Here is a 24,744-nt window from a genome sequence, read left to right as displayed (position 1 = left end):
TGTTATTGGGCACGTTGTTGTCCACGCAACTTAAAATATTTTTACTTGATTGCCAAAAGAAAATGTGTTCACTTTTCCTGTTTGTTAATAATAATAATTTATTTTAAAAAAAAATGAGTTAAATTAGACAGAAGACAGAAGCGGCTACTTTCTTACTTAACCCACATATGTTCACACTGCAGGCAAAAGAATAACATGTGCTATGTGCAGAGGTGGTTTTTTTTCTGTTCTCAAACTGATCTCCCTGTTGGAGCTCAGTCTAGGGGAACTTATTTTTTTCTCCTTATCTTTCCTCACGTGGTGCATTTTCCATCGTTATACCTCTCTGACCTGTCTTCCCCATGTGATGTTTGTGTAATGTATGTATGGTCGGAGGGTAAGATGACGCTGGCAAAGGTCGGCAACCTTAACCCAATTTCCTTCGGGGTCAACCTTCAGGATCAATAAAGTTTTATTGAATTGAATTGAATTGCTCCTCAAAATTAACAGAGCAGGGCCAAGTTTAAAAAATTAAAACACATTTTTATAGCAGCTGCCGTACAGCTCAATTCAGTACTTGTTCTCTTATTTGACAGCTTAAAACACATTCACATGTAAAAGAATTATATGGTTTTGACAGTTTGGTTGGTTGGTTTGGTGACCATTATCCATTTTGATGTATAGACTTGCAGTTTAACTGCCACTGCGCTTTAATTTGTAAAGTTTTTCTTTTAATTAAAAAACAACTACTTTGAGATTTATCCCATTGTCTTTTTTGCACTACTCAGAAGAGGCTGTCCTCCTGCTGACAAAAAAGTAACTATGTAACTTTTACTCTGAGTAAATTTTAAATGAGCTACTTTTTACTTTTACTTGAGTAAATTTTTAGACAGGTAATTTTACTTGTACTTGAGTAAAATTTCAGCAAAGTAATAGTACTTTTACTTGAGTAAAATATTTTAGTACTCTTTCCACCTCTGGTATTTAGTTAGTTTAGCTAATTTTTCCATGTTTAATTTGAGAAGTCATAAATATATCTGTATGTACATGACAGAAAATAAGATTCTCCTTAGCCTTGTCAATTAAACAAACCACTGTTGTGTGGGATTGAATGTTGGTTAACTGTTGTTTTCTTGAGGGAAAGAAGTGTCTCTAAGAATGGCTCATACTGGCTCTATCAGTGAATTCTCAGCATGCTGTCACACCCCTGCCTTGTCAACAGTCATGCCAGGGGCCACGTTCCTCCTCTTCATCACTCTAGTGTGAATCTCCCTGAGCGTATTTATCATGAAGCCTTCATCTCTTTCAGTGTCTGCCAAAAGCTGAAGTTGGAGCTAACCTCAAAGTGAGCCAGAGCTCTGGCTGCCTGCTGTAGTGTATGAGGTGGTTTGCGTACCTTGGGCTCTGGTTTCCCCGTCATTTTCTTGAGCAACTCGTGGAGGTGTGGCCAGTTGCCCTGGGAGTACCAGCCGGGTTTGTCCAGCGACGGCAGACCTTCGCTCTCCTCCACATCGTTCACTGCACAAGCAAAAATGGGTAATATAAAACAGTCGCAGCAGTTTGACCAACAAGCCAGCTGCTGCAGGAGCAGACACACCAGCAAAACCTCCAGTAATCCAGGACAAAACCACACAACTCAGTGGCAGAGGTACAGCGTCATTTGTGCAGGGAAACAAAGACTAAATCTCAGTGTTTGTGAAAAAACAGAACAGGGAAGTACAAATAGCATCTTATCCTCAGCTCTAATTTGTCTTTTAAATTACTATATGATTCTTTACTAGGTCTTCAGAATCATTCAACCTTTTAACCCTCTGAGTTGATCATAGGTTGTAAATCTAACCCCAACACGACCCTCACCCTCTATTTCAAAGTCCAAAATTGACTTTTTTGAAAAAAGTTGGAATAATTATTTTCTTATTTCCCCAATTGCCAAAATTTGGGAGAGCATTTTAATAAAAATCATGCAACCATGAAAAATGACATATTCTGATAGCCCAGGCTAAGAATTTGAATTTGTGTTGCGACTGATGAGGATGTGGACCTCAGAGGGTTAAATTACAGTGCTATTAATCGGGCTAGATTTGCATCTCTTCAAATGTAATTTTCTCTTTTTTGACATACCAAAATGTTAGGCTTAACCATGGATAAGCCCTAAACCTGAACTATACGGCCACAACTCATGTAAGAACATACAAATTTCATAACGCATAGACCTGACTGTTAGCTCTTTGGTCTATATTTTTGTTCTGTTTGGAGAACTACTGCATACATAGCTAATATTTCCCGGATTTTTAGATATGCCAGTTGTTAGTGTTGCAACAATGTACATTTATTTGTAGGCAAACACAACACTCAAAGGTTTCGCTTCTGCTAGTGGATACTGACCCTGAACCAAACTGTGTTCTACGAACTCTAAAATGCCTACTATTGTGGAGTGGACACACAAAAAGGATGGACTTCTTCCAAGAGTTACAAGAACGATGAAAGGTCTATAAATCTTCCTGCAGCTTAGGGTAGTTTAATTTTTTTTGGCACACAACCCTGCACCACAGTTGTTGCCTATCTAAAAAACACAACATTCATTAGTTTTATCAGACATTGTTGGAGACACAATATGTCCTTTAAGAGACAGCTTGAAAATGTTCAAATAAATAATGACAAAGATGTTCATGTATAGGTAAAAAATGACAATCGAAATGGTAGAAAACCTCTGAAGTTTCTGTTTGGTTTAGTTTGGTAACTTGATTCCAAGTATTCCATGACTCTACAAAGACGAGAGCTGCTGTTGATACAAACTGCATTTCGGCAGCCCTTATCTCAGCTCAGCACTGAAGGGGAAAATCAGACTACGAATGAAAGCAGCAAAGTGAAGACTGCCATATTCAGATCCAGCCATGTCCCTCTTGTTTCAATCCAACCTTAACAAACACCACTTGTCAGCCAAGGTATTAACAGATCTCATCTTTTCTCTCCGAAAAAGTCAGAGCCATGGTTCTGAGGAGGTAAAACACCCGTGTCATTTTCGGAATACAGAGCTTGTGAATAACAACGTGAATAAGAGTTTTCCACTGGTTGGCTACAGGTTTGATGTTAGCAAAGAAGTTCCTTCTAGAGATGCTGTTTGTTAGTGCAGATAATAAGCAAAAGTGGAACTGGGATAAAGACATGTAATCCCCAATGTTTCAGTAATGATTAACTGCACTACAATCACGACATCACATTTAACAATGCTGGGCAGTTTCCTATAGATCATTTTCAATAACTGACTGTTTGAGTTTAAATTGTAAGAAATAAATGTGTAAAATTACAGAAAATATCCTGTAATTTTACACATTTATACTGTAAATATTTCATATAGTTATAAAAACTAATTCACAGCTTTAAGTATGTATTTTCTTACATTTTTCTTTTGCTAATATATATATATATATATATATATATATATATTAGTTAATTATTTGGAGTAATATGAATGAATGAAAGTTCTTTGCTAGGCTGATTTGGATCCCCAAGCCTTATGTTTGACACCTCTGCTCTAACAGTATGTGTGCCTCTCTAAATGATGTCCTATTTACTTCCTTGGAGGATAGTTAAAGCTAATATAAGGATCTAAATAGTTGGGTAATGGAGAGATTTAAATTTTTTAAATAAATCTGCTATCATGTCAAAACTTGACCGACTTTGTGAAAATGCAAATGTGCAAAAAGAAAACTTTGTGAAGCTGCTATATACTGTATGACTGTTTAACTTTCTGCAGTAAGCCTCCTTAGTCAACCTAAACAATGGCAAACGCTTGCTCCCTGTCGGAATTTACAGACTCCTCTCTGTGAAGCAGGATACATGGCTCACTGCATCTAAAACCCAGCAGCAGCATAATGATAAAAGGAGTCCTTCACCCTCTGCGATAAAAAAGACACAGTGTTCCACAGAGCAAGTTCAAACTCAGGTTAAATATGCTAGAAACATTTTGACAGGAGAGAAAAAACAGTAAGACGAGGGATGAGCACCTGAACATCTGGGAATCCTCATGCACACGTGTATACTCAGCTGCAAGGACACTGGGCTATGAGAGTGATGGGGTCATGTGGTTTGGATTCAGAGCAGTGCAAATGGTGCAGCTGAGATAAGCAGCAGCTCTTAAGAAGTCCTGTTTCTGTAACACAAGTTTTTTCTTTCAGGCTTTTTAGTGTTTCATACTGTGACACTTTCAGTTTCATGTTCATTTATCCTGTCATAGTCAAGCCTAGATGGATCTTCATGGATAGAAAAACAGAGGACTTGCATTAAGGTACACTCAAGAAAGGAAGGCCAGATAACAAAACATCTAAAAGAAACTGTGACGAATTTGAACAGATAAAACTATCCTGTCCCAGAATGACAGGCACTCTACACTACATTCAGTCATTCACCCATTCAGACACAGGTGATGGCAAGCTACATTGTAGCCACAGCTGCCCTGGGGTGCACTGACAGAGGCGAGGCTGCTGGACACTGGCGCCACCAGGCCCTCTGACCACCACCAGTAGGGCCATCTACAAATACACCATCCAGGTACTTGTAGAGTACTTTTATGTAGTGTTACCTAATCTGCAGATGATGAGGGAGTAAATGCAATTTGTGAATCTGAATGTCTTCAGAATATAGAAGGAAAGTGGACGTTCTTAAACCAATCATTTACGAGCTGATGATCAGCTCTGTGCGCTCACCTTCATGACAATGAATTGAGCTTGCTTGGTGGGTCTTCAACCATCAGCTCTAGTGTAATAAATTTTAAGTGTTCTAAATAAACTTCATTGGCCAATAAAAATGAGAATATGTCAAGAGTGCAGAACAAGAAGCAACGATTTCAGTTAAAAAAAAAAAAAGAAAGAATAGAGGCCAGATGCCGATGCTACTTCTGCCAGCGTGGCAAAGCTAAGGGCGAGGGAGAGAATATTTCAGTGAGTGGATCATCCCGTCTTCACACATAATGCATCCCCAGTGTTCTTGCTGGCAGCCAGATAATCCAGACATGGGGAGCATACCAGGAAACTACCCCTGTCCCAGGACACACCTTCACCACCAGCATCTAGGAGCAGATGTCTGGGGTTGGGGCAGGTAGGAGAAGCTACATGGAAACTGCAGATAGTGCTGTCAATAACAGAACGCACAGCTGTTTATAATATTCAGGTTAAATGTAAAATCTGTGGTGGTTATAGCTGGAGTAAGCTCTTATTCCCATCAATAGACTACTAAAGTAATAAAAGCCTGTTGTAAATGGAGCAGCACAGGTGTGGGGTTAGAACAGTTGATGTCAGAAAGAACTCCACCATCTGGTTGTCTCCGGGTACTCTGGCTTCCTCCCACAGTCCAAACATAAGCAATTATTGGGGTTAGCTTAATTAATATTTCTACATTGTCCATAGGTGTGACTGTGAGTGTGAATGCTTGTCTGTCTCTGTGTGATAGACTGCCGACCTGTCCAGGGTGTACGCCGCCTCTCGCCTTAGGAATGTGTTTACTGAGGTCACAAGTGAGCAAAGGAGGTGAAGGCTCCCTTGCCCTTTAGTTTTGGTGACTAGCCAAGCTTGATATTCTTGGCTGATAAACTTGCATTCCACCCTCTTTTTCAAATAAGGTCACTTTCATAATGTAGAATCCAAAACCAGTGGGTTTGTCCATCCTTTAAACACTCTCAATTGCAAACTAAACATGAGCCAGTGTAGTTTGACCTGTTTTAGTCAAATCATCCATAGGGAATGGTCTGGAGGAGCTTTTTACATCTGCAATTAAGCTTTGGCTTAAACTGAAAACGTCCAGAAACCACACCCAATAAGTCGGTGTTAATAACCACTAACGTACACTCTTATATGTCCTGAAACATTCATATTACAGAGGTCAGCTACAGTAAACTTACACAACACCATTCCTTAAAAAGTATTACCAGATCATTGGACTCAAAGTGATGCCAGTTTGCTGTTTAATGTGGCAAAGCCAATATATTCAATTGCAGACATGCAGCAGTAATTACACAATATGACAAACACGTACAAGATAATTGCAAAAAGATGTTTTGTTTTTGTTTAATTAAAAGTACTTTTTATGTGATGGTACTCTTTAAAGTGACAGATTATTATTTTTATATATTTGAAATCATAATAATATTTTAATGTAACATTTAACAACATTTTGAAACCTCCAGCCGGTGCAAAATTTATATATTTGAGCCTTTTCTACAGATATTTTCAAGGCTTAAATAACTGAGAAATGGGTGTGGTGATCTTTTACTTACCAAGGGTTCTAAAGGGCCTCTGCTGGGGCACCAAGGAGAAGAATCCTGGCTTAAGGGCATTTGTGATAATGATGTCAAATAGTTCCTCAAAGTCCTTCCTGTAACAGCCAGAGAAAACTCTTTAGACTCGACAACTCGTGGAAAGCATCCAAGTACACAAGTGCACACAGTGAGGCTGAATGAGCCTAAACAATCAGATGATACAGATGATAGAAAACACAGAGCAATAAACAGTGAAGAAATGCAGACTAAAGTAAACACCGACCTACAGTCATGAGGACTTTAGTATACATGTTTATGAGGAAGAATCTTCCTTTTAAGGAGAGAAGCCAACAAGTGGCTCATGAAGCAAGACATAAATATTAGTATGTGCCAAGCTTTAATTGCTTCATGATAAAAGTGCTCATTATAGTACAGTACAGTATATAACTGTGGCAAAAATGGGTTTCTGCACATTTTAACAATCATAATTCAGAACTCAAAAGTGTATTTGTACTGAAAAAAATATTAATATGATTGTGATCCACACTTTGCAACTATAACTGCTTTAGCTCTTCTGGGAAGGCTTTCCATGAGGTTTAGGAGTGTGTTTATGGGAAGGTCAGACAGTGATGTGTGACTTTGGAAAAGGAAGGGCCATCCCCAAACTGTCTACACTGGGTCAGGGACAAGGAGTTTAACCCTTTCATGCATAGTGGTCACTACAGTGGACAGCTATTCAAAGGCGGTTTTCTTGTATTTGTGTCTGTGTTGATAGTATACTTGCATATAAACCACTACATTGGACACTGCTGTGTCACTCCATACCCTGCCACTCACTGGGTGACAGGGTTATATTTGTTACATATATTGTTATAAAATATATTTAAAATATATATAAAAAAATATTTTTGTTATGTTATAGTTCTTTCACATTTTATTTTAGTAGTTTGTCAAATTCATAAGTCAAAACGTATGTTGTCCACCTAAGTGGACATGTAAAAACCTCTTTGAAAAGTACATGTTTAAAAAAATTAAGTTCAATTTTTTTTAAATTCAGTTTTGGCTGCCCATATGACCCACTCCCACATTAGCCGAAGAAAATGGATAAACATCTCAACTTTCAGTACTTTATATAAACCAGAAAACATGCTTATATAGTCAGTGGAATAAACAGTTATAGAATCATGAAATGGTGCTATTCTTCTGATAAAAAAAGTCTTCATCCAGTTGTACCAAATAGTAATGCCCACTTCACTGGACAGGTTGGTCAGTATTAGCTTGTACTCTCCTGTTGGACAGAGCTGGCTTTCCTGTGCTATTTCTGACAGCCTCGTGTCATTGGTGTTCAGCCACTATTTGCCACACTGCAACTACTGTGGGCCAGTGACGATTTTCTCTTGAAAAGGACGGTGGCATGATGACAAAGGAGAAGCCCCGTTTCTCAATAAAGTGCTTTCTTAACATATCACACATCATGTGCTAACATGACCCACCAACACATTTCCCTGGAAGAATACACAAACTTTGGCTGTAAGACAACCAGGAAGGATGTTGAAGCCAACTACCTCAATCAGCATAAACACTCCTCCCTAAACCACTTCAGCCTAATTTCTAAGTCTTACAACAGAAATCTGCTGACCTTGTAAAGGTCTGAGTTTGTGTCAAACACACACACTCTGACAGGCCTCTGCTTTCTGTGGAAGACGACAGGAAATGGTGTGAGAGGAGGACATCCAGAGCAAAACGGCTTTAACCTGAAAACTTCACATGGAGCAACAGCTTCAAGCAATGGAGACTGAAAAAAAACCAAATTATCGACAAGGCCAGAGAAGAGGATAAGAGCCGACAAAGAACAAGAAGGGCTTATCTAAGTCCAAACACAGCAGCAACGTGGACACTGTGTTGTTTCAAGGCCCTGTACTGCTGCTTGATCGAGTGTGAAATGGGGCTTAGGCTACAAAAACAAGGCTCTAACCACACTTTGTATAGTGCAGACAGAGCGAAGCTGGTAATGCACAAAGCCAGTGATTTGAACAGTAGCCCCACCGCTACAATTTAAAAACACAGACCTCATCAGCATCCTGCTGGGCAGGTTTAGAAAGGTCAAGGATGAGTGAGTTGAATGAAAAAAAGAATAGGTTAAAAACCCTATTTGGACTGTTATGGTAAACAAAGCAGATGAGGTTCCAGCTTTGTTAATGGAGGTGCCAGTGTGAAGTATCGGTGTGGGCAGTCTTACCCCAGGATGTGTTCACAGATGAGCCTGCAGTAGTCGCTATGGGAGCTGGTGATGAGGAGCAGAACCTGGCCAGCATTTTTCATGCTGCGCAGCCAGGTCTTGACAGAGTCGGAACAACGCTGCAGGTACTGGCCCGGATCCCTCTTCACACTTGGGAAGTATGTCCCTGCATCATCTGTGGGGAAACACAACAGTAGTTAAGACAAGTGCACGCTATGTAAACAAAAGTGACGCTGCTACTATTTCACATTCAGATTTCCACAATCTGACACACCTTGACAGAGACTCCAGTAACAAAGCTACAATAGTTATTTACTATGGTAATAGTTGATTACTGTAGCTGTGAAGCACTACTACCATGCCGCTTGGGGCTTCCTATTACACACTGAGTGTTTCTTTTTCACTCTCCCTATGTTTATACACCTCTCTGTATTTAATCATTAGTTAGTGTTACTGTGGCTTTTGTCTTGTGTCACTCTCTTCATCTTTTCATCTCCAACTAGTCATGGCTTTGCCTCCCTGAACCTGCTCAGTTGAAGGTTTCTTTCTTTTAAAAGGGCGTTTTTCCTTCCCGCTGTCACCAACTGCTTGCTCAAAGTGGGCCATTTGATTTTGGGGGTTTTCTCTATATTATTGTAGCTTCTTTACCTTACAAGACAAGACAAAGCCCATTGAGGCCACTATTGTTGTAATTTAGCGCTATACAAATCAAGGTCAACTGAATTAACTTGAACTGAACTCATCTGTTATTTACAGTCCAATGCTAGAACACCCTCAGCTGCTGAACATAACAGCATTTCCTTACTACCCACTGACCATCTCATTAAAATTGATCCCCATTGTAACATACGTGTAAGTTACAGTTGTGTCATAGAGCTAAACTGACAGCATGTTTCTGAGTGGCTAACACAGGTCTGTTTTTGGTCTGCTGTACCATCATACAGTGCAAATGTAACACTATATGGAAAGTACCAGCTGTTCACAACCGCTAACGTAGTGTCCATTTTTAAAGAGGTAAAAATTTTATTGTCTAATCTGATTTTTTAAAGTAATCTGTGGTCATCTTTATCTTTTTACCTGATATAACACCTTAATAACAAAGGACAGCATGTTGACCTCCAGTTATGGTCACTTATTCTAGGATAAAATTCTTTCAGCTGCATTAAAACTTTGATACAAGTAACTACCTGTAATGCAACGATGCAGGGAAACAACAAAACAAAGAAAAAGAAAACTGAAATCTGCTACCATAAATATGCCAGAGGAGTCTTTGGGTTACTGAAAGAAACCAGCACAGATGGTAATCAATTAGCTTCTTCGCATATTGTTGCAAAACCCCCAAAAAACTACAATTCTTTCAAAGACAGACATCAAAGGACACATGCTTCCATTTTTCCTCGTGAGAGACTAAACGTTTACAGATTGAGCAAAGAAGGCTGAAGTGCTTAAACTTTTCCACAATTTTTTTTCTGCTGAGCGAGCTTCAAAAAACAAACAAAACTAAACACACAAAAACATGAACTATATTTAAAGATGCCATACAGAAAAAAAATAAAGTTCTCTTTGGAATCTGTGTTCACAAAAGTGGGACCTAAGGGTCATGGCCCTGCTTCTCCATCACTTCACTTCCTGTTAGTATTAACAATTCTGGCTCATTAAAACATGTAACTCAGTTATGTGTCTCATCACTATAAAAACCTATGAATAAAGCACGATATATCAAGAATACAGATACTGCCTGACAACACATAATACACATGAATACATATAATATTGCCATTCTGCATTGTAAAATGTGGAAACATTATCAAATGGTACCTGGAAGTCTTGTAACTGCAAAAATTGTGACTATTTGTAGACCCAATGAATTCTACAGACAAAAGACCTCACAGTTCTGTGATGGAATTGACATAAAGGCAACAATATACAAACAGAAATATGAAGCAGACGGTATTTGCTGACAAACTTTAATAGAAGCTGTGTTTTTTCTTTTGCAAGCAGAAGAAAAAAGAGCTCCATTCTACTTATAGTACACTACTTATCTCTATAAGTTAATAACATTTTTAATATCCTGACATCAGCACCCTCAGCAGACTACCTGACACAGTATTTATAGCAGCAGTTCCAAATTCTTTTCTGTTTAGGTCTATTTTTTTAATCTGACTAAATAAATAGGTATGTAACAACTACTGCCTGTCATGGGAATGATATGGTTGAGCGGTTTCTCAGTCCTGCACCAAGTCTAAAATGTTTGGGCATGCTGGCCTCCAGTGGCCAAATACAGGACTAACATGGAAGAGGAAAAACGCTCTGGTTTTTTCCAAAAAAGGCAGTACAGAGGTCTAAACAGAAGATGGTGACAAACACAAACAAACAAAAAGGGCTTATTTATCTGGTTTATCCGGTCAGTGAGAACCTCAAATCCACATTTTTGAAAGTGTTCCAGATGCAAACATTTAAAAAAAATCTCGTCTGAAGTTTTAATTGCATCCACAGATCATTACACCTTCAGCTAAACAGCAAAAAGGGGTCTCAACGACCATGGCCGCTCCTCAGGAAGCACAAAGCCTGTCTTGCCTCATTACCCACAATCAGGGAGGTCATCTGTGGGGGGTTAGGGGAACTCTCCTAGCAGCAAGATTCCATGAAGTAGTTACATGTGTTTAACAAACATCGACCCCACCTGCCAGCACCAGATTTCAATAACACGCCGCAAAGATTCAGAGATGAAGATGGCTAAAAAGATGATATTGGATTCCTTATCCAATACCAGCCACAATAAAACATCATAAAAGCACGTGGTAGTTCTGTTGTAGGTGGTAAATACTGTCCTGTTGCTAGATCAAGGGAAATTCTAAATCCATAGTGTCCAATTTAATCAATATTAACAGATAGTGCAAAAATTTGTTTGCAGATATACATGCTGACCACAGACGCTGGTCATATATCGCCCGTTTTGCTGATATGTCAGTGTCAGTCAATACTGGCTGCCAGCAGCAGACAGTTGATATATCAGCACATCCCTATAGAGATCAACACTTCCACCCATTCTGCAATTCATATGAACAAAGATGCTAAAAAAAAAAAAACACTCGAGTGTGATCCCAGAACAGGATGATAGCCACAGCTGAGTGCTGTTTCGTTTTGTTTTATTTCTTTCTGTCTCAGTGACACCTCCCAAAAACAACTCTGTATTTTCATTTCACAGACGCTCTATATTTTGTTCTATATCTCTTCAGCCCTCTGTCTGCTTCCAGGCAAATGATTTAAAGCAGAGAAGCAAGCGAAGAAGCAAACCAGAAGTCCCGCAGAGAAGCGCATATTTAAAATGCTGCTCTGGCACCACTGTGAGGCTACTACAGTGTGTGTGTCTAGCTGTGAATATAGGACTGAAGTGCCCTGAGGCCCAGCAGGCCTGTGCCTGGGCACTGCACTGTGCAGGCAGGCGCCAGGCCTGCATAACTGAATAGCTGCCCAGTGAAAGAAAACCACGACCTCCAGCAGGTCAATCTCTTTGATACATCAAAGCATCCTGACAGGATACACAAATCAACAGTAGCAGTGGAAATTAGGGCAGAGAACATGAGCATTTTGCAAACAGCCACACCAAAAGTGATGAGGGGCACAATCTACACGTTCATTTATTTTCTTTATCCCCCCAGCAGGAAAGATAAAGGCTAAGAAAACAAATGTGAGAAAAGATCCATTTACTCTTTTTCTCATTATACATAATGAACATCAATCTCTGTATATACACTGTATAAAGCACATGTACTAAATCTCTAAAGGGAAGCTATAATCTACAGTGTTTTGTCTTAAAAAGGCATCCAGACAAACAGCATTTTCCACCACCTGTTGGAACCACGTGGAAAAACTGGTCGGGCCATTCTGTCTGTGGACTTTCCATTTTTAGCAGAACGACCACAAATTGCTGCATCATGTCCCTTGCACACTTTTTTTCCCCTTTCAGTCGGTGACAGTGGAGCTTCACTATCGAAATAACACTCGTGATAACAAAAAGGCAATATACTCTAAAAACAAAGCTGTCAAAAGAAGGTTCCAACGTAGTCCACAACAAGTTTCACATCAGGTCAAAAAGCCAATCTTTTTGACATTTCTTGCTTTTTTTGACATTGTAAGTCAATTAAACTGTTCATCCTCTCTACATGAAGGTAAATCACTCAAACAAATGACACAAAAGTTGTCCCTTTGAAGTAACTTTCATGACTGAAATAAATAAGAACAACAGCTCAGTTACATAAAGTGCAACTACACCTTCAAATCTGAGTTTGCAAATTAGGTGCCAAAGATTGGACCCTCACTGAGAAGAGAACTGTGGAACCCGTTTCCTGTCTAAGGTTTGCTTTTCATTATCGTACCCAGATCTAAAGAAATCTGAGAGACCTTTAGAAAAAGTTTGGACGGGGATTCAATGACAACAAAAATAGTAATAAATAGATTGGTACTTGTACAGCACTCTCTTAGGCTACGTCCACACGTACACAGGTATTTTTGAAAACGGAGATTTTCCGTTTTCGTTTTAAAAAATAATCCCATCCACACGTAAACACAGAAATGAAGAAAAACGCTGCTAGGAACATGTCAAAGCAACAGGTGGCGATATATTCCTAACAGTGTAGAAATGTTGGCCAATCAGAAGTCTAGAAGCCTCGGTGGGAAATAGTAAACAAAGATGGGGCATAGAAGCAGAACCCAGTCCTATGTGTGGAGGGACAGTAACTGTGTGTGTATATGTAAGCATTTAAACACTGCAGAGAGTACAATTAACAGTAACAGTATTGGTGAAATTCATTTCACCGAAACAATAACGTGGCGCACAGTGTGACGTCACAAAAGGCGCACACCTTTGACGCTGCATTTTCTGCGTTTTCTCAGTTTTTCTCGTCCACACGTAAATGCAAAAACGGAGTTTTCGAAAATATCCCCCTGGCAGGCGTTTTTAGAAATCTCCGTTTTCAGTGACCGAAAACGCCGTTTACGTGTGGACGAAAGGTGCAATCGCATAGAAAAATCTGCGTTTTCAAAAATACCCGGGTACGTGTGGACGTAGCCTTAGTAACAGCCTTATTCACCCATTCACACAAACACTATCATACAAGTGTTTTCACTTTAAACATAATGTATTCACACTCCGTTGGATACATCAGGGCAACTTGGGGTCAGTTCCACCAATGCATCTACTGGAACAATAAAGTTTTGTTGATGGTGGTGGAAAACCTGACATTATGGTACAAAGGTGTTACATTACGCTGGGATATATTGACTAGTGTAAGAATGCAGAGTTCAATGTAATGTGAAACATACCTCAACAAATATCACACACTCACAAGTTGTTTTCATTGTAAAACTCAACCGAGTTTAGTCAAGTTGTGGTTAGAAAGTTCAATTCAATTCAATTCAATTCAATTCAATTCAATTCAATTCAATTCAATTTTATTTATATAGCGCCAAATCACAACAAAAGTCGCCTCAAGGCGCTTCATAGATACAGAGAAAAACCCAACAATCATATGACCCCCTATGAGCAAGCACTTTCGCGACAGTGGGAAGGAAAAACTCCCTTTTAACAGGAAGAAACCTCCGGCAGAACCAGGCTCAGGGAGGGGCGGCCATCTGCTGCGACCGGTTGGGGTGAGAGAAGGAAGACAGGATAAAAGACATGCTGTGGAAGAGAGACAGAGGTTAATAACAGATATGATTCAATGCAGAGAGGTCTATTAATACATAGTGAGTGAGAAAGGTGACTGGAAAGGAAAAACTCAATGCATCACGGGAATCCCCCGGCAGCCTACGTCTATTGCAGCATAACTAAGGGAGGATTCAGGGTCACCTGGTCCAGCCCTAACTATATGCTTTAGCAAAAAGGAAAGTTTTAAGCCTAATCTTAAAAGTAGAGATAGTTTCTGTCTCCCGAATCCAAACTGGAAGCTGGTTCCACAGAAGAGGGGCCTGAAAACTGAAGGCTCTGCCTCCCATTCTACTTTTAAATACTCTAGGAACAACAAGTAGGCCTGCAGAGCGAGAGCGAAGTGCTCTAATAGGGTGATATGGTACTACAAGGTCATTAAGATAAGATGGGGCCTGATTATTTAAGACCTTGTATGTGAGGAGCAGGATTTTGAATTCAATTCTGGACTTAACAGGAAGCCAATGAAGGGAAGCCAAAACAGGAGAAATATGCTCTCTCCTTCTAGTCCCTGTCAGTACTCTTGCTGCAGCATTTTGGATTAGCTGAAGGCTTTTCAGTGAGTTTTTTGGACATCCTGATAATAATGAATTACAGTAGTCCAGCCTGGAAGTAATAAATGCATGAACTAGTTTTTCAGCGTCACTCTGAGACAGGATATTTCTAATTTTAGAGATGTTGCGCAAATGGAAGAAAGCAGTCTGTTTGTTTAATATGTGCGTTGAAGGACATGTCCTGGTCAAAAATGACTCCAAGGTTCCTCACAGCGTTACTGGAGGCCAAGGTAATGCCATCCAGAGTATGAATCTGGTTAGATACCATATTTCTAAGATTTTCAGGGCCGAGTACAATAACCTCAGTTTTATCTGAATTAAGAAGCAGAAAGTTAGCAGCCATCCAGGTCTTTATGTCTTTAAGACATTCCTGCAGTTTAACTAATTGGTGTGTGTTATCTGGCTTCATGGACAGATAGAGCTGGGTGTCATCTGCATAGCAGTGAAAATGTATGCTATGTCTTCTAATGATGCTGCCTAAGGGAAGCATGTATAATGTAAACAGAATTGGTCCTAGCACTGAACCCTGTGGAACTCCATAATTAACCTCAGTGTGTGAAGAGGACTCTCCATTTACATGCACAAATTGGAGTCTATTAGATAGATATGATACAAACCACTGCAGTGCAGTACCTGTAATACCTACAGCATGTTCTAATCGCTCTAATAGGATATTATGGTCAACAGTATCGAACGCTGCACTGAGGTCTAGCAGGACAAGCACAGAGATGAGTCCACTGTCAGAGGCCATAAGAAGATCATTTGTAACCTTCACTAAAGCTGTTTCTGTGCTGTGATGAGCTCTGAAACCTGACTGAAACTCTTCAAATAAACCATTCCTCTGAGAAAGTGCCTCATTAATATTAATATAAGATAACTTTGTTCTTAAGACAGATTAGGAAGATGTTTCCTAGGAAAAATAAATCAAATAAATTTCATAAACTGGAAGAAATTTTAAAGATTGAATTAGTAAAGTATTTTATTTTGTAGTCCTATTAAATCATACAATGAATGTAGGGAATGCATGAGTTGTAGAAATTCCTCCATCCATCGTTCCATCTCCCAAAAGTATTTTCCCCAAATGGTCCTTTTTATCTCTAAAAAATATAGGGCTAGATTTCAGGTAACTTTTTGTGAAAGATGTTGAATTACACCTCCAAGGATTTATCTGCCTGCTGTCCCAGTTTGATCTAAGTAGATTAATTAGACTATCATACATTAGAATATAGCTTTCCCAAAGCGGTCTTTTGTTGAGGTGTTGTGCTTTAAAGGGTGTTTTATCTTAATGATCAAGGAACATGAAAAAGAGAACAGGGAAACCTTTGAGTTGTTCACTAGGCAGGCAGATAGACTCCTGTCCCTTAGCTTTTCTACTTTCTGAAGAAGTGGTACTGAAGTGGAGATAAAAGGCGACACAAAGAACAATGGCAGCTGTGAAAAAAAAGGGACGGTGGTTTTTGGACACCCTTATACACATCGCTGTGGGGGACAGTGACGCCAGTTGCGCAGTCACTTTCGCCTCAGAGCAAACGTGAGGGACACTGCAATCTGTCATTACACCAAACCAGAGCTATATTTAGCCAGTGCTATCTTAAGAAAACTGCAGGCATTCATACTTTAAGGTCTGATCTCAGGAAGATCACATCTTAAATTCCCTATACAGGGTGACACCGTGCACAGTCTCAGTAGGTGCAGCGCAACCGAAATACACAGGGAAGAAAACGCTGATTCAAAAATCCCATTGCCTATTGTAAACAAGAGTTAAATGCACAAGTGAAATTGCCCTTCAAATTAAACATATTTATGTATATTTATCTTAACTACATTTTGCTGACTCTCAGAAGAACACCGACAAAAGAAAAGCACAAAAAGCAAAATGTGTAAAACCCTGAACAAGTCCAGTCTGGTTTGTTATAATCACAGGGAGTTTATGGCACTCACAGTGATGAATTATCCTCCAAGGTGCAATCTCCATAAACAATAGCTACCTGTTTGGCTACCATCTTTATACATGAGTCTTAGAAAACACATGGGAAGCGCGCACGATCGCTACTCCTCATCAGCTCACACAGGATGAAAAAAATGGCAAAAATACTGACTTATGTTGCAACAACATCTTTTATATTGCTGACGTAAACAGAAGAAATACTATTTCTATATCCAAGCCGTGGACTGGGACTCTGATAGGGCCCAGGATGCCTGACAGAAAAGCAAAATGATCAACTTGCAGTAAAGCTGAGTAAGAATGATCACCAAGTTTAATGGAATTATCAATAGATTATGATATTATGACTTAATTATAGCAGTGAAAAAAAGAACCCAGACTTTAGAGACAAAGGTATTAAAATGATGAAGCAGTGATCACTAGGAGAATAAAATATGTGAACACAAATGCCATTGGGCTTTTATCATATGCAATTGTATGCTCCAAGGGGAGGCAGTAAAATGTTGTGAAAGGAGTCTAATACAATCCAGTGAGTAAGTGAAGCACACGTTTGTTTGATGACAGGGATATTGAGGTGAGTTGATGAGGATATCCTTAACTTTTCTGTCAGGAAACGCTGCTGTTAGCTGCACTTGGCGAGTAAACTTTCTATGAGAATGGGAAAGTGTCATTTTTAGTACTGCGCATGCGTGAAACACAAGCCGATTCGACCTGCCTCATTTCTGTCTGCCATTTATTTACTTAACGGCTCTTTGAAACGCCGCGGCAAAATGTCGAGGAAAAGCACAAAGTTTTTTAAATGGACTAACAATGAGGTGGAGTTGTTGCTGCGAGTAACACAAAAGTACAAAGTTGCAAAAGCAAGTGAGAAATGAAGAATTTGAAGAAAAGCTGTCTGGAGCATGTACAAACTGATATTAATCTTTAATAGGGCTGTCAAAATTGAGAGCAAACAAAACAACTGCTGTGTAATGCCTTCCGCTATCTTAGTTTAATTGGTCACATGACTGCATCACATGACTAAAATGTGTCATCGTTTTCAAAAAGGCTCCGGGTTCGCTGTCCACACTGCGACACAAAAACGGCGTTTTTAAATGTATCCGCTTTGGAGAGCGTTTTCAAAACGCTCCATTTTCCTTGACCGAAAACACCGTCTCAGTGTGGATGGAAGGCCAAAACAGAGAGAAAAAGATGCGTTTTCAAACGAAAATGTATTAGTGTGGACATGGCCTCCCTCTCTCTCTCCACATAGCACTGTTGCCTCCAGTGAAAGTCCTGACACCCCTCCCCCAACTATCACTTTCACTCACAACCAGGTTCAGAGGCAAATAAGGAGACTCCACTCCGGCAAGTCTGCTGGACCAGACAGGGTGAGTCCCCGCATCCTCAAGGCTCAATCGTGTCTACACCCATCTGGACCAGCCGGCAAGCACTGTGAGGGTCATGTTTTTTGACTTTTCCAGTGCATTCAACACCATCAGGCCAACCCTCCTGGGTGATAAACTAAGAGAGATGCAGGTGGATGCTTCTCTGGTGTCCTGGATTGTTGATTACCTGACAGGAAGACCACAATATGTACGTCTTCCACAGTGTGTGTCTGACAAGATAATCAGCAACATAGGGGCACCACAAGGGACCGTCCTCTCCCCCTTCCCTCTTCCCCCTCTACACCACAGACTTCAACCACTGCACAGAGACCTGCCATCTTCAGAAGTTTTCTATTGACTCTGGGGTGGTTGGATGCATGAGCAAGGGTGATGAGTCAGAGTACCGGGCTGTGGTTGTCTCCTTTGTCACGTGGTGCAAGCAGAATCATCTGCAGCTCAACGTGGCAAAGACCATGGAATTGATTGTGGATTTTAGGAAGACCAGGAAAACCTTGACCCCTGTTTCAATCCAGAGGATCAATGTGGACATTGCGGAGAACTATAAATACCTCGGAGTACACAAAAAACTGGACTGGGTTAAAAACACCACTGCACTTTACAGGAAAGGCCAGAGCCGTCTCTATTTTCTGAAGCAGCTGAGGTCCTTCAACATCTGTTGGACAATGTTCAGGATTTTCTATGAGTCTGTTGTGGCCAGTGCTATCCACTATGTTGTTGCATGCTGGGGCAGCAGGTTGAGGGTCGCAGATGCCAACAGACTAAATAAACTGATCCGCAAGGCCAGTAATGTTGTCGGGATGGAGCTGGACTCCCTCAGGGTGGTGTGTGAGGAGGATGTTGTCCAAGATAAAGACAATGTTGGATAATATCTCCCACCCACTCCATGACTTGCTGGCAAGCCACAGGAGTACATTCAGTGAGAGACTGAGATTACCAAAAAGCAACACTGAAGGACACACAGGATAAATAAGCATGTTTACAAATGTTTTTGTGTGTTCAAGATCTCACTTCAGTCCAGGAGAAGAGGCTTGAGGTGAGGAGTGGACACAAGAGCAGGGAGAGAGCAGTTTTGGAGGAGGAGAACGACATGATGAAAATGTACAAATGTTAAATGGTCATATATATGAAAGAGCCATTTGTGATTTTTTAATTTAAAGATGTTTACTATGTACAGTGGCTTGCAAAAGTATGCGGCCCCCTTGAACTTTTCCACATTTTGTCACATTACAGCCACAAACATGAATCAATTTTATTGGAATTCCACGTGAAAGACCAATACAAAGTGGTGTACATGTGAGAAGTGGAACGAAAATCATACATGATTCCAAACATTTTTTACAAATAAATAACTGAAAAGTGGGTTGTGCGTAATTATTCAGCCCCCCGAGTCAATACTTTGTAGAACCACCTTTTGCTGCAATTACAGCTGCCACTCTTTTAGGGTATGTCTCTACCAGCTTTGCACATCTAGTGACTGAAATTCTTGCAAAACAGCTGCAGCTCAGTCAGATTAGATGGACAGCGTTTGTGAACAGCAGTTGTCAGATCTTAAATCTAATTTTTCATGATTTGTTGAATTAACCCTCTGAGGTCTGAAATACAACTGCCCATTTTTGACTCCTTTTGAGTTTACATTTGTATTTTACCCTCAAATTGTTTCATTTTATTTTTTTCCCCTTGCCTTGTTTAGTATCATTCTTTTCAGCTCAACTGAATTTAGTTGTTTTTTGTTCATGACAGTGCAGATTTCTGACATTTTGTGTAATTTAAGCATGTAACAATGTGATTGTTTTCTAACAAAAAACAGTGTGAAACTTAAGTTAGACTTGTGTTTGTAAAGCAACCACCCCATGTTGTGTACTTATTGGGCTACATATTTATTATACAGGCTATACAGTACATAAAATCAAAACTCATTGGCTACAGACAATAATTAAGTTATAGACTATATTTATATGAAAAACGTGTACTTACTGCATTTGACTCATTTTAACCATATTTAACCACCTGCACATGTGTTTGAAAAAAAAGGCTTTGATTTTGCCGCCCCCCAAGTGTAATTTACTAAGATTAAAAGCAGACAATTTACTCCTTTTCTCAGTATTGTTTAAAAGTTCATGATAATCACTGTAGAGAATACTCACAAAAGTCAGTCCTGTAGGCCTATAGGTAGCTATTGGTTCTTCACCCTGAATGCTTAGAGCTGAGCCTCACATTTTAGTTATTCAGTACATATTTAAACTATTTTTATATACATATACAATGCAATCCAAACTCATATTTATTACATTTTTCACAACCTTAACAGCAGCAAGGCAGGCTATTAAAGACATATTGAGCTGAGTGCAACTATTGTCTTCTCACAATACGAGAACAGTTAATGAAGTCTTTGGTGGGAGCCGCTTTAATCACACTCCAAGCTGCTGCTCAGTTAAGTTTTTACGACTCTCAGAGCAGAAGAAACAAGAGGCTCCTTTTGCTGATGTCAGATGGAACTGATGTTAAAAGTAAGTCAGAGCTCATTCTCTGTATTCCAAAAAAAGGTGCAATTATCGTTCCTTTCAGAGCAGCGAATATACGCTTATTTTAAATTCTTAAGACTGAAATCTACTGATCACACTCTAACATCCAACCACATGAGCAATTACCATTATTTTATCCTTGTTTAAGATATGGCAGCGTCATTCATCCTCCAAGGAAAACCTGATGGAATCTAAACTAGCAGTTCATTAGGAGGCTGCTGTTTATTTGACACAGCGCAGAACATGCCTCGTCTGTTATGTTGTACGCAAAACACATATTTAGCTTATCTGTGAGCAAACATGGGGCTGATCAAATAAAGGCGCCACCACAACATCATTTGGCAAGTCAGACATAACACTGTGCATCCCCACCCTGATGTGGGGAACGTCACGCAGTGGAACATATGTATACATTTGTTTAAAAGACAATGACAAAGGGACTCCAGTGCCAAACAGATCATTTTAAAACATGAAAATAGCCTAACACTAACAGACGAGACCCAGGACTTAGAAGTCAGCTGTGGATTTTGTGGTGTTTCTCTAGCTCTGTCACTGGAGACACAGATGGGAGGGGTGAATGTAAATATTGCGTGTCCTGAATACACATATGGGAGCAGCAAACTGTAAACACACATACATGTAACTCCATCATTTTTAACTGTTCAACAAACAATAAACAACAGATCATGTGCAGTGCTGGATCTGATGTCTAAAAAGTAACTGGACAAGTTAAATAACCGAAAATAAAATGTTAATTTCTAGTACTTGGTTGAAAACCCTTTGCTGCCAATGACAGCCTTGAACTCAAAGAAGTCTTGAACTCACGGACATCACCAGATCCTGCGTTTCCTCCTTTTTAATGCACTGCCAGGCCTTTACTGCAGAAGCTTTCAGTTGCTGTTTGTTTGTGGGCCTTTGAGTTTGAAGTTTAGTGAACAACTGAAATCCACTCTCAGTTGGGTTACAATCAGCTGACTGACTTGGTCATTCAAGAATATTCCACTTTTTTGCTTTAATAAACTCCTAGCTTGCTTTGGCTGTATGCTTTTGGTCATTGTCCATCTGCATTATGAAATGCCGCCCAATCAGTTTGACTGCATTTAGCTGTATTTGACCAGACAGTGTGTTTCTGAACACCTCAGAATTCATTCTGTAAAGCCATCACAGTGCCTTTACAGATGATGTGGTATGCTTTGGATCATGAGCTGTTCCATGCCTTCTCCATACTTTTTTGTTGCCATCATTCTGGTATTGATCCCTGTTTCATTTGTCCAAAGAATGTTTTTCCTCAACTCTGCTGGCTTTCTTAGATCCTTAGATGTTTCCTTCTTCTTCTTTTTTTTTTAGCAAGTTCAATCTAGCCTTTCTATTCTCAAGTTTTATGAGTGGCTTGCACGTTGCAGTGAACCCTGTGTCAATCTTTACTTTAATGCAGTTCTCTTTATGGTACACTTGGATATCAATATGCCTACCTCCTGGAGAGTGTTGTTCACTTGGTTGGCTGCTGTTAAGGGGTTTCGTTTCACCATGGAAATGATTCTGCGATCATCCACAAGTGTTGTCTTCCATGAACATAAGTTCAGTAGTGCTTTCTTTCTTTCTCAGAGAATGTAACAAACTGTAGCAATTTCTGAGATGTATTTTTTCTTGTTTTCACAGCTTAAGTATGCCTTTTTTCACCTGCATGGAGAGCTCCTTTGACTGCATGTGGTCTGTTTACAGCAAAATCTTCAAACACCACACCTCACATAAAACTCCAGGCCTTGCTTAATTGATAATGGCTATACAAAGCAATTGCCCATACCGGCCCATGAAATGCCATTAAATTGTGTCCAATTACTTTTGGTCATGTTAAGGAGCTGAAACACCTAAATCCTTCATCCAATTTCAGTGATGTAAGCTGAGAGTCTACACATTATGTCTATCTCCATTATATAAATGCATTGTGCAATAAATGCACAGTGTCAATGTCCAAATATATATGGGCCTAGCTGTATGTACTGCTTGTGTTTTTCTATCACTGGAGAGAGACAGCAAAGTAAAACCTCATCTTGCTGAACTCCATTACAAAAAATGGCAGAAAATAAATCAGGCACAGAGTGCCTAAAGTGACTAAGGGAACAAAAACACAGTGATCATGGTAAGGTATATAATTAAAGTACAACACATCACACACTCTTTCTGTCTCATACTGCTGTGGTACTCTTAGTAGTCAAAATCTGAAACTGAATCAAAAAACTTCAATGTACACTCTCCAGCATTTAAGAAATACTTTAATAAAATAATTTAATCCCCAATGTATTAATGTCTTGGAGTATAAAACATACAAAATAATTCTCATCTTTGAAGAACCATTTGAATTTCCTCTCTAATCCAAAATGGTTGATGAGTTACAGTAATGGGAAGCACACATGGTAAAATCTACACCACATTCCAAATGATTATGTAAATTGTGTTTAAGTGTCATAAAGATTAAATAAGTTGTTTTTCAATTAAACCCATGGATGGAATTGTGTCTCAGGGCTCTTTGGATAACTGAAATCAATGCCGGACACCTATGATCATTAGTTTGCCAGGTGAGCCCAATTACAGTAAAAACTACTAAAGAAGGATATTCCACATTATTAAGCAGACCATAGTTTTCAAGCAATATAGGAAGGAAATAGGATCTCTCTGCTGCTGAAAAGCATGAAATAGTTGAATGCCTTGGACATGTAATGAAAAACTTAGCTATTTCACGAAAACGTAAGCGTGATCACCATAATGTTAAGAGATTTGTGGCTGAGTCAGAGCACACACGGGTTCGTGCAGATAAAGGCACAATGATGAAGGTTTCTGCCAGAGAAATACATCAAACAGCAGCTGCTAAAAGGCCATTACAAAGCAGCAAACAGATATTTGAAGCTGCTGGTACCTCTGGAGCCCTGCGAACATCAAGGTGTAGGATCCTCCAGAGAATTGCAGTTGTGCATAAACCTTCTATTTGGCCATCCCTAACCAATGCTCACAAGCAGAAACGGCTGCAGTGGGCCCAGAACTACATGAAGACTAATTTTCAAACAGTCCTGTTCACTGATGAGTGCCATACAACCCTGGATGGTCCAGATGGATGCAGTGCTGGATGGTTGGTGGACAGCCACCATGTCCCAACAAGGCTGCAACATCTGCAGTGAGGTGGTGGAGTCATAGATTGAGCCAGAATCACCAGGAGAGAGCTGGTCGGCCCTTTTAGGGTCCCTGAAGGTGTGAAAATGACCTCTGCAAAGTATGTGTAGTTTCTGACTGACCACTTTCTTCCATGGTAGAAAGAGAAGAACTGTGCCTTCTGCAACACAACCATATTCATGCAAGACAATGCACCATGTCATGCTACAAGGAATACCTGTGCATCATTGGCTGCTATCGGCATAAAAGAAGAGAAAATCATGCTGTGGTGCCCATTTTTCCCTGACATCAATCCTATTGAGAACCTTTGGAGCATCCTCAAGCAAAAAAAATATGAGGGTGGGAGGCAGTTCATATCCAAACAGCAGCTCTGGGAGGCTATTCTGACATCCTGCAAAGACATTCAAGCAGAAACTTTCCAAAAACTCACAAGTTCCATGGATATGAGAATTGTAAAACTGCTATCAAATAAGGGGTCCTATGTTAATATGTAACTTGACCTGTTAAGATGTTTTTGATTGAAATAACTTTTGATTTCAGTAAAATTGATCTACTAATGCTGCAAATTCTACAAAAACCCAATTTAGAGTTCTTCACAACCCATAAAACTTTTGAAACTCTGTTTGTGTAATATTTTGGAACAGTGCATTTTAAGTTTTTTATTTTTGAAAGAGATACTGTTTTCATTGGTAGTTTTGTTCAGTAACATTTGAATTATAATCTATTAGTTGATGAATCGAAAATTATACCGACTGTCATTTGAATCGACTGCTTAGGAAAATCAGAGGAAAATATCATTTGGATAATAATTTGGAACGCGGTGTAGGTGGAGCTGATTTTTCTGTCTGCAGCAGTACCTTGTGAATGCTTTACTGTGATACACTGAATATCCCTATAAAGCACATTTCTCTGCTTTCTAAATTTGAAATCTATTTCTTGCACAAACTGTAATGAAGTTATGATGGGTTTTTTTTGTATGTCCCATCCGGCAC

The 24,744-nt window shown here is 39.6% G+C and overlaps 1 protein-coding gene across 1 annotated transcript in view; it reads right to left on the bottom strand.

The window, feature by feature from the left end:
• Nucleotides 1–24,744, bottom strand: part of nt5dc1 (5'-nucleotidase domain containing 1) — a 64,844-nt gene that overhangs the window by 16,389 nt on the left and 23,711 nt on the right. The window contains exons 7-9 of the mRNA XM_084952166.1: nt 8,472–8,646; nt 6,251–6,348; nt 1,376–1,497 (exon numbers count right to left, since the gene is read on the bottom strand). Coding sequence (XP_084808292.1) covers nt 1,376–1,497; nt 6,251–6,348; nt 8,472–8,646 — 395 coding nt within the window. The remainder of the gene's footprint in view (nt 1–1,375; nt 1,498–6,250; nt 6,349–8,471; nt 8,647–24,744) is intronic.

The sequence above is a fragment of the Perissodus microlepis genome, chromosome 15 (genome assembly GCF_051167445.1).
Source record: "Perissodus microlepis isolate ML-2025 ecotype Zambia chromosome 15, ASM5116744v1, whole genome shotgun sequence".
NCBI classification, from domain to species: Eukaryota; Metazoa; Chordata; class Actinopteri; order Cichliformes; family Cichlidae; genus Perissodus; species Perissodus microlepis.
Note: the sequence above shows the minus strand (reverse complement) of the source record. Positions and strands in the feature narration are given on the sequence as shown.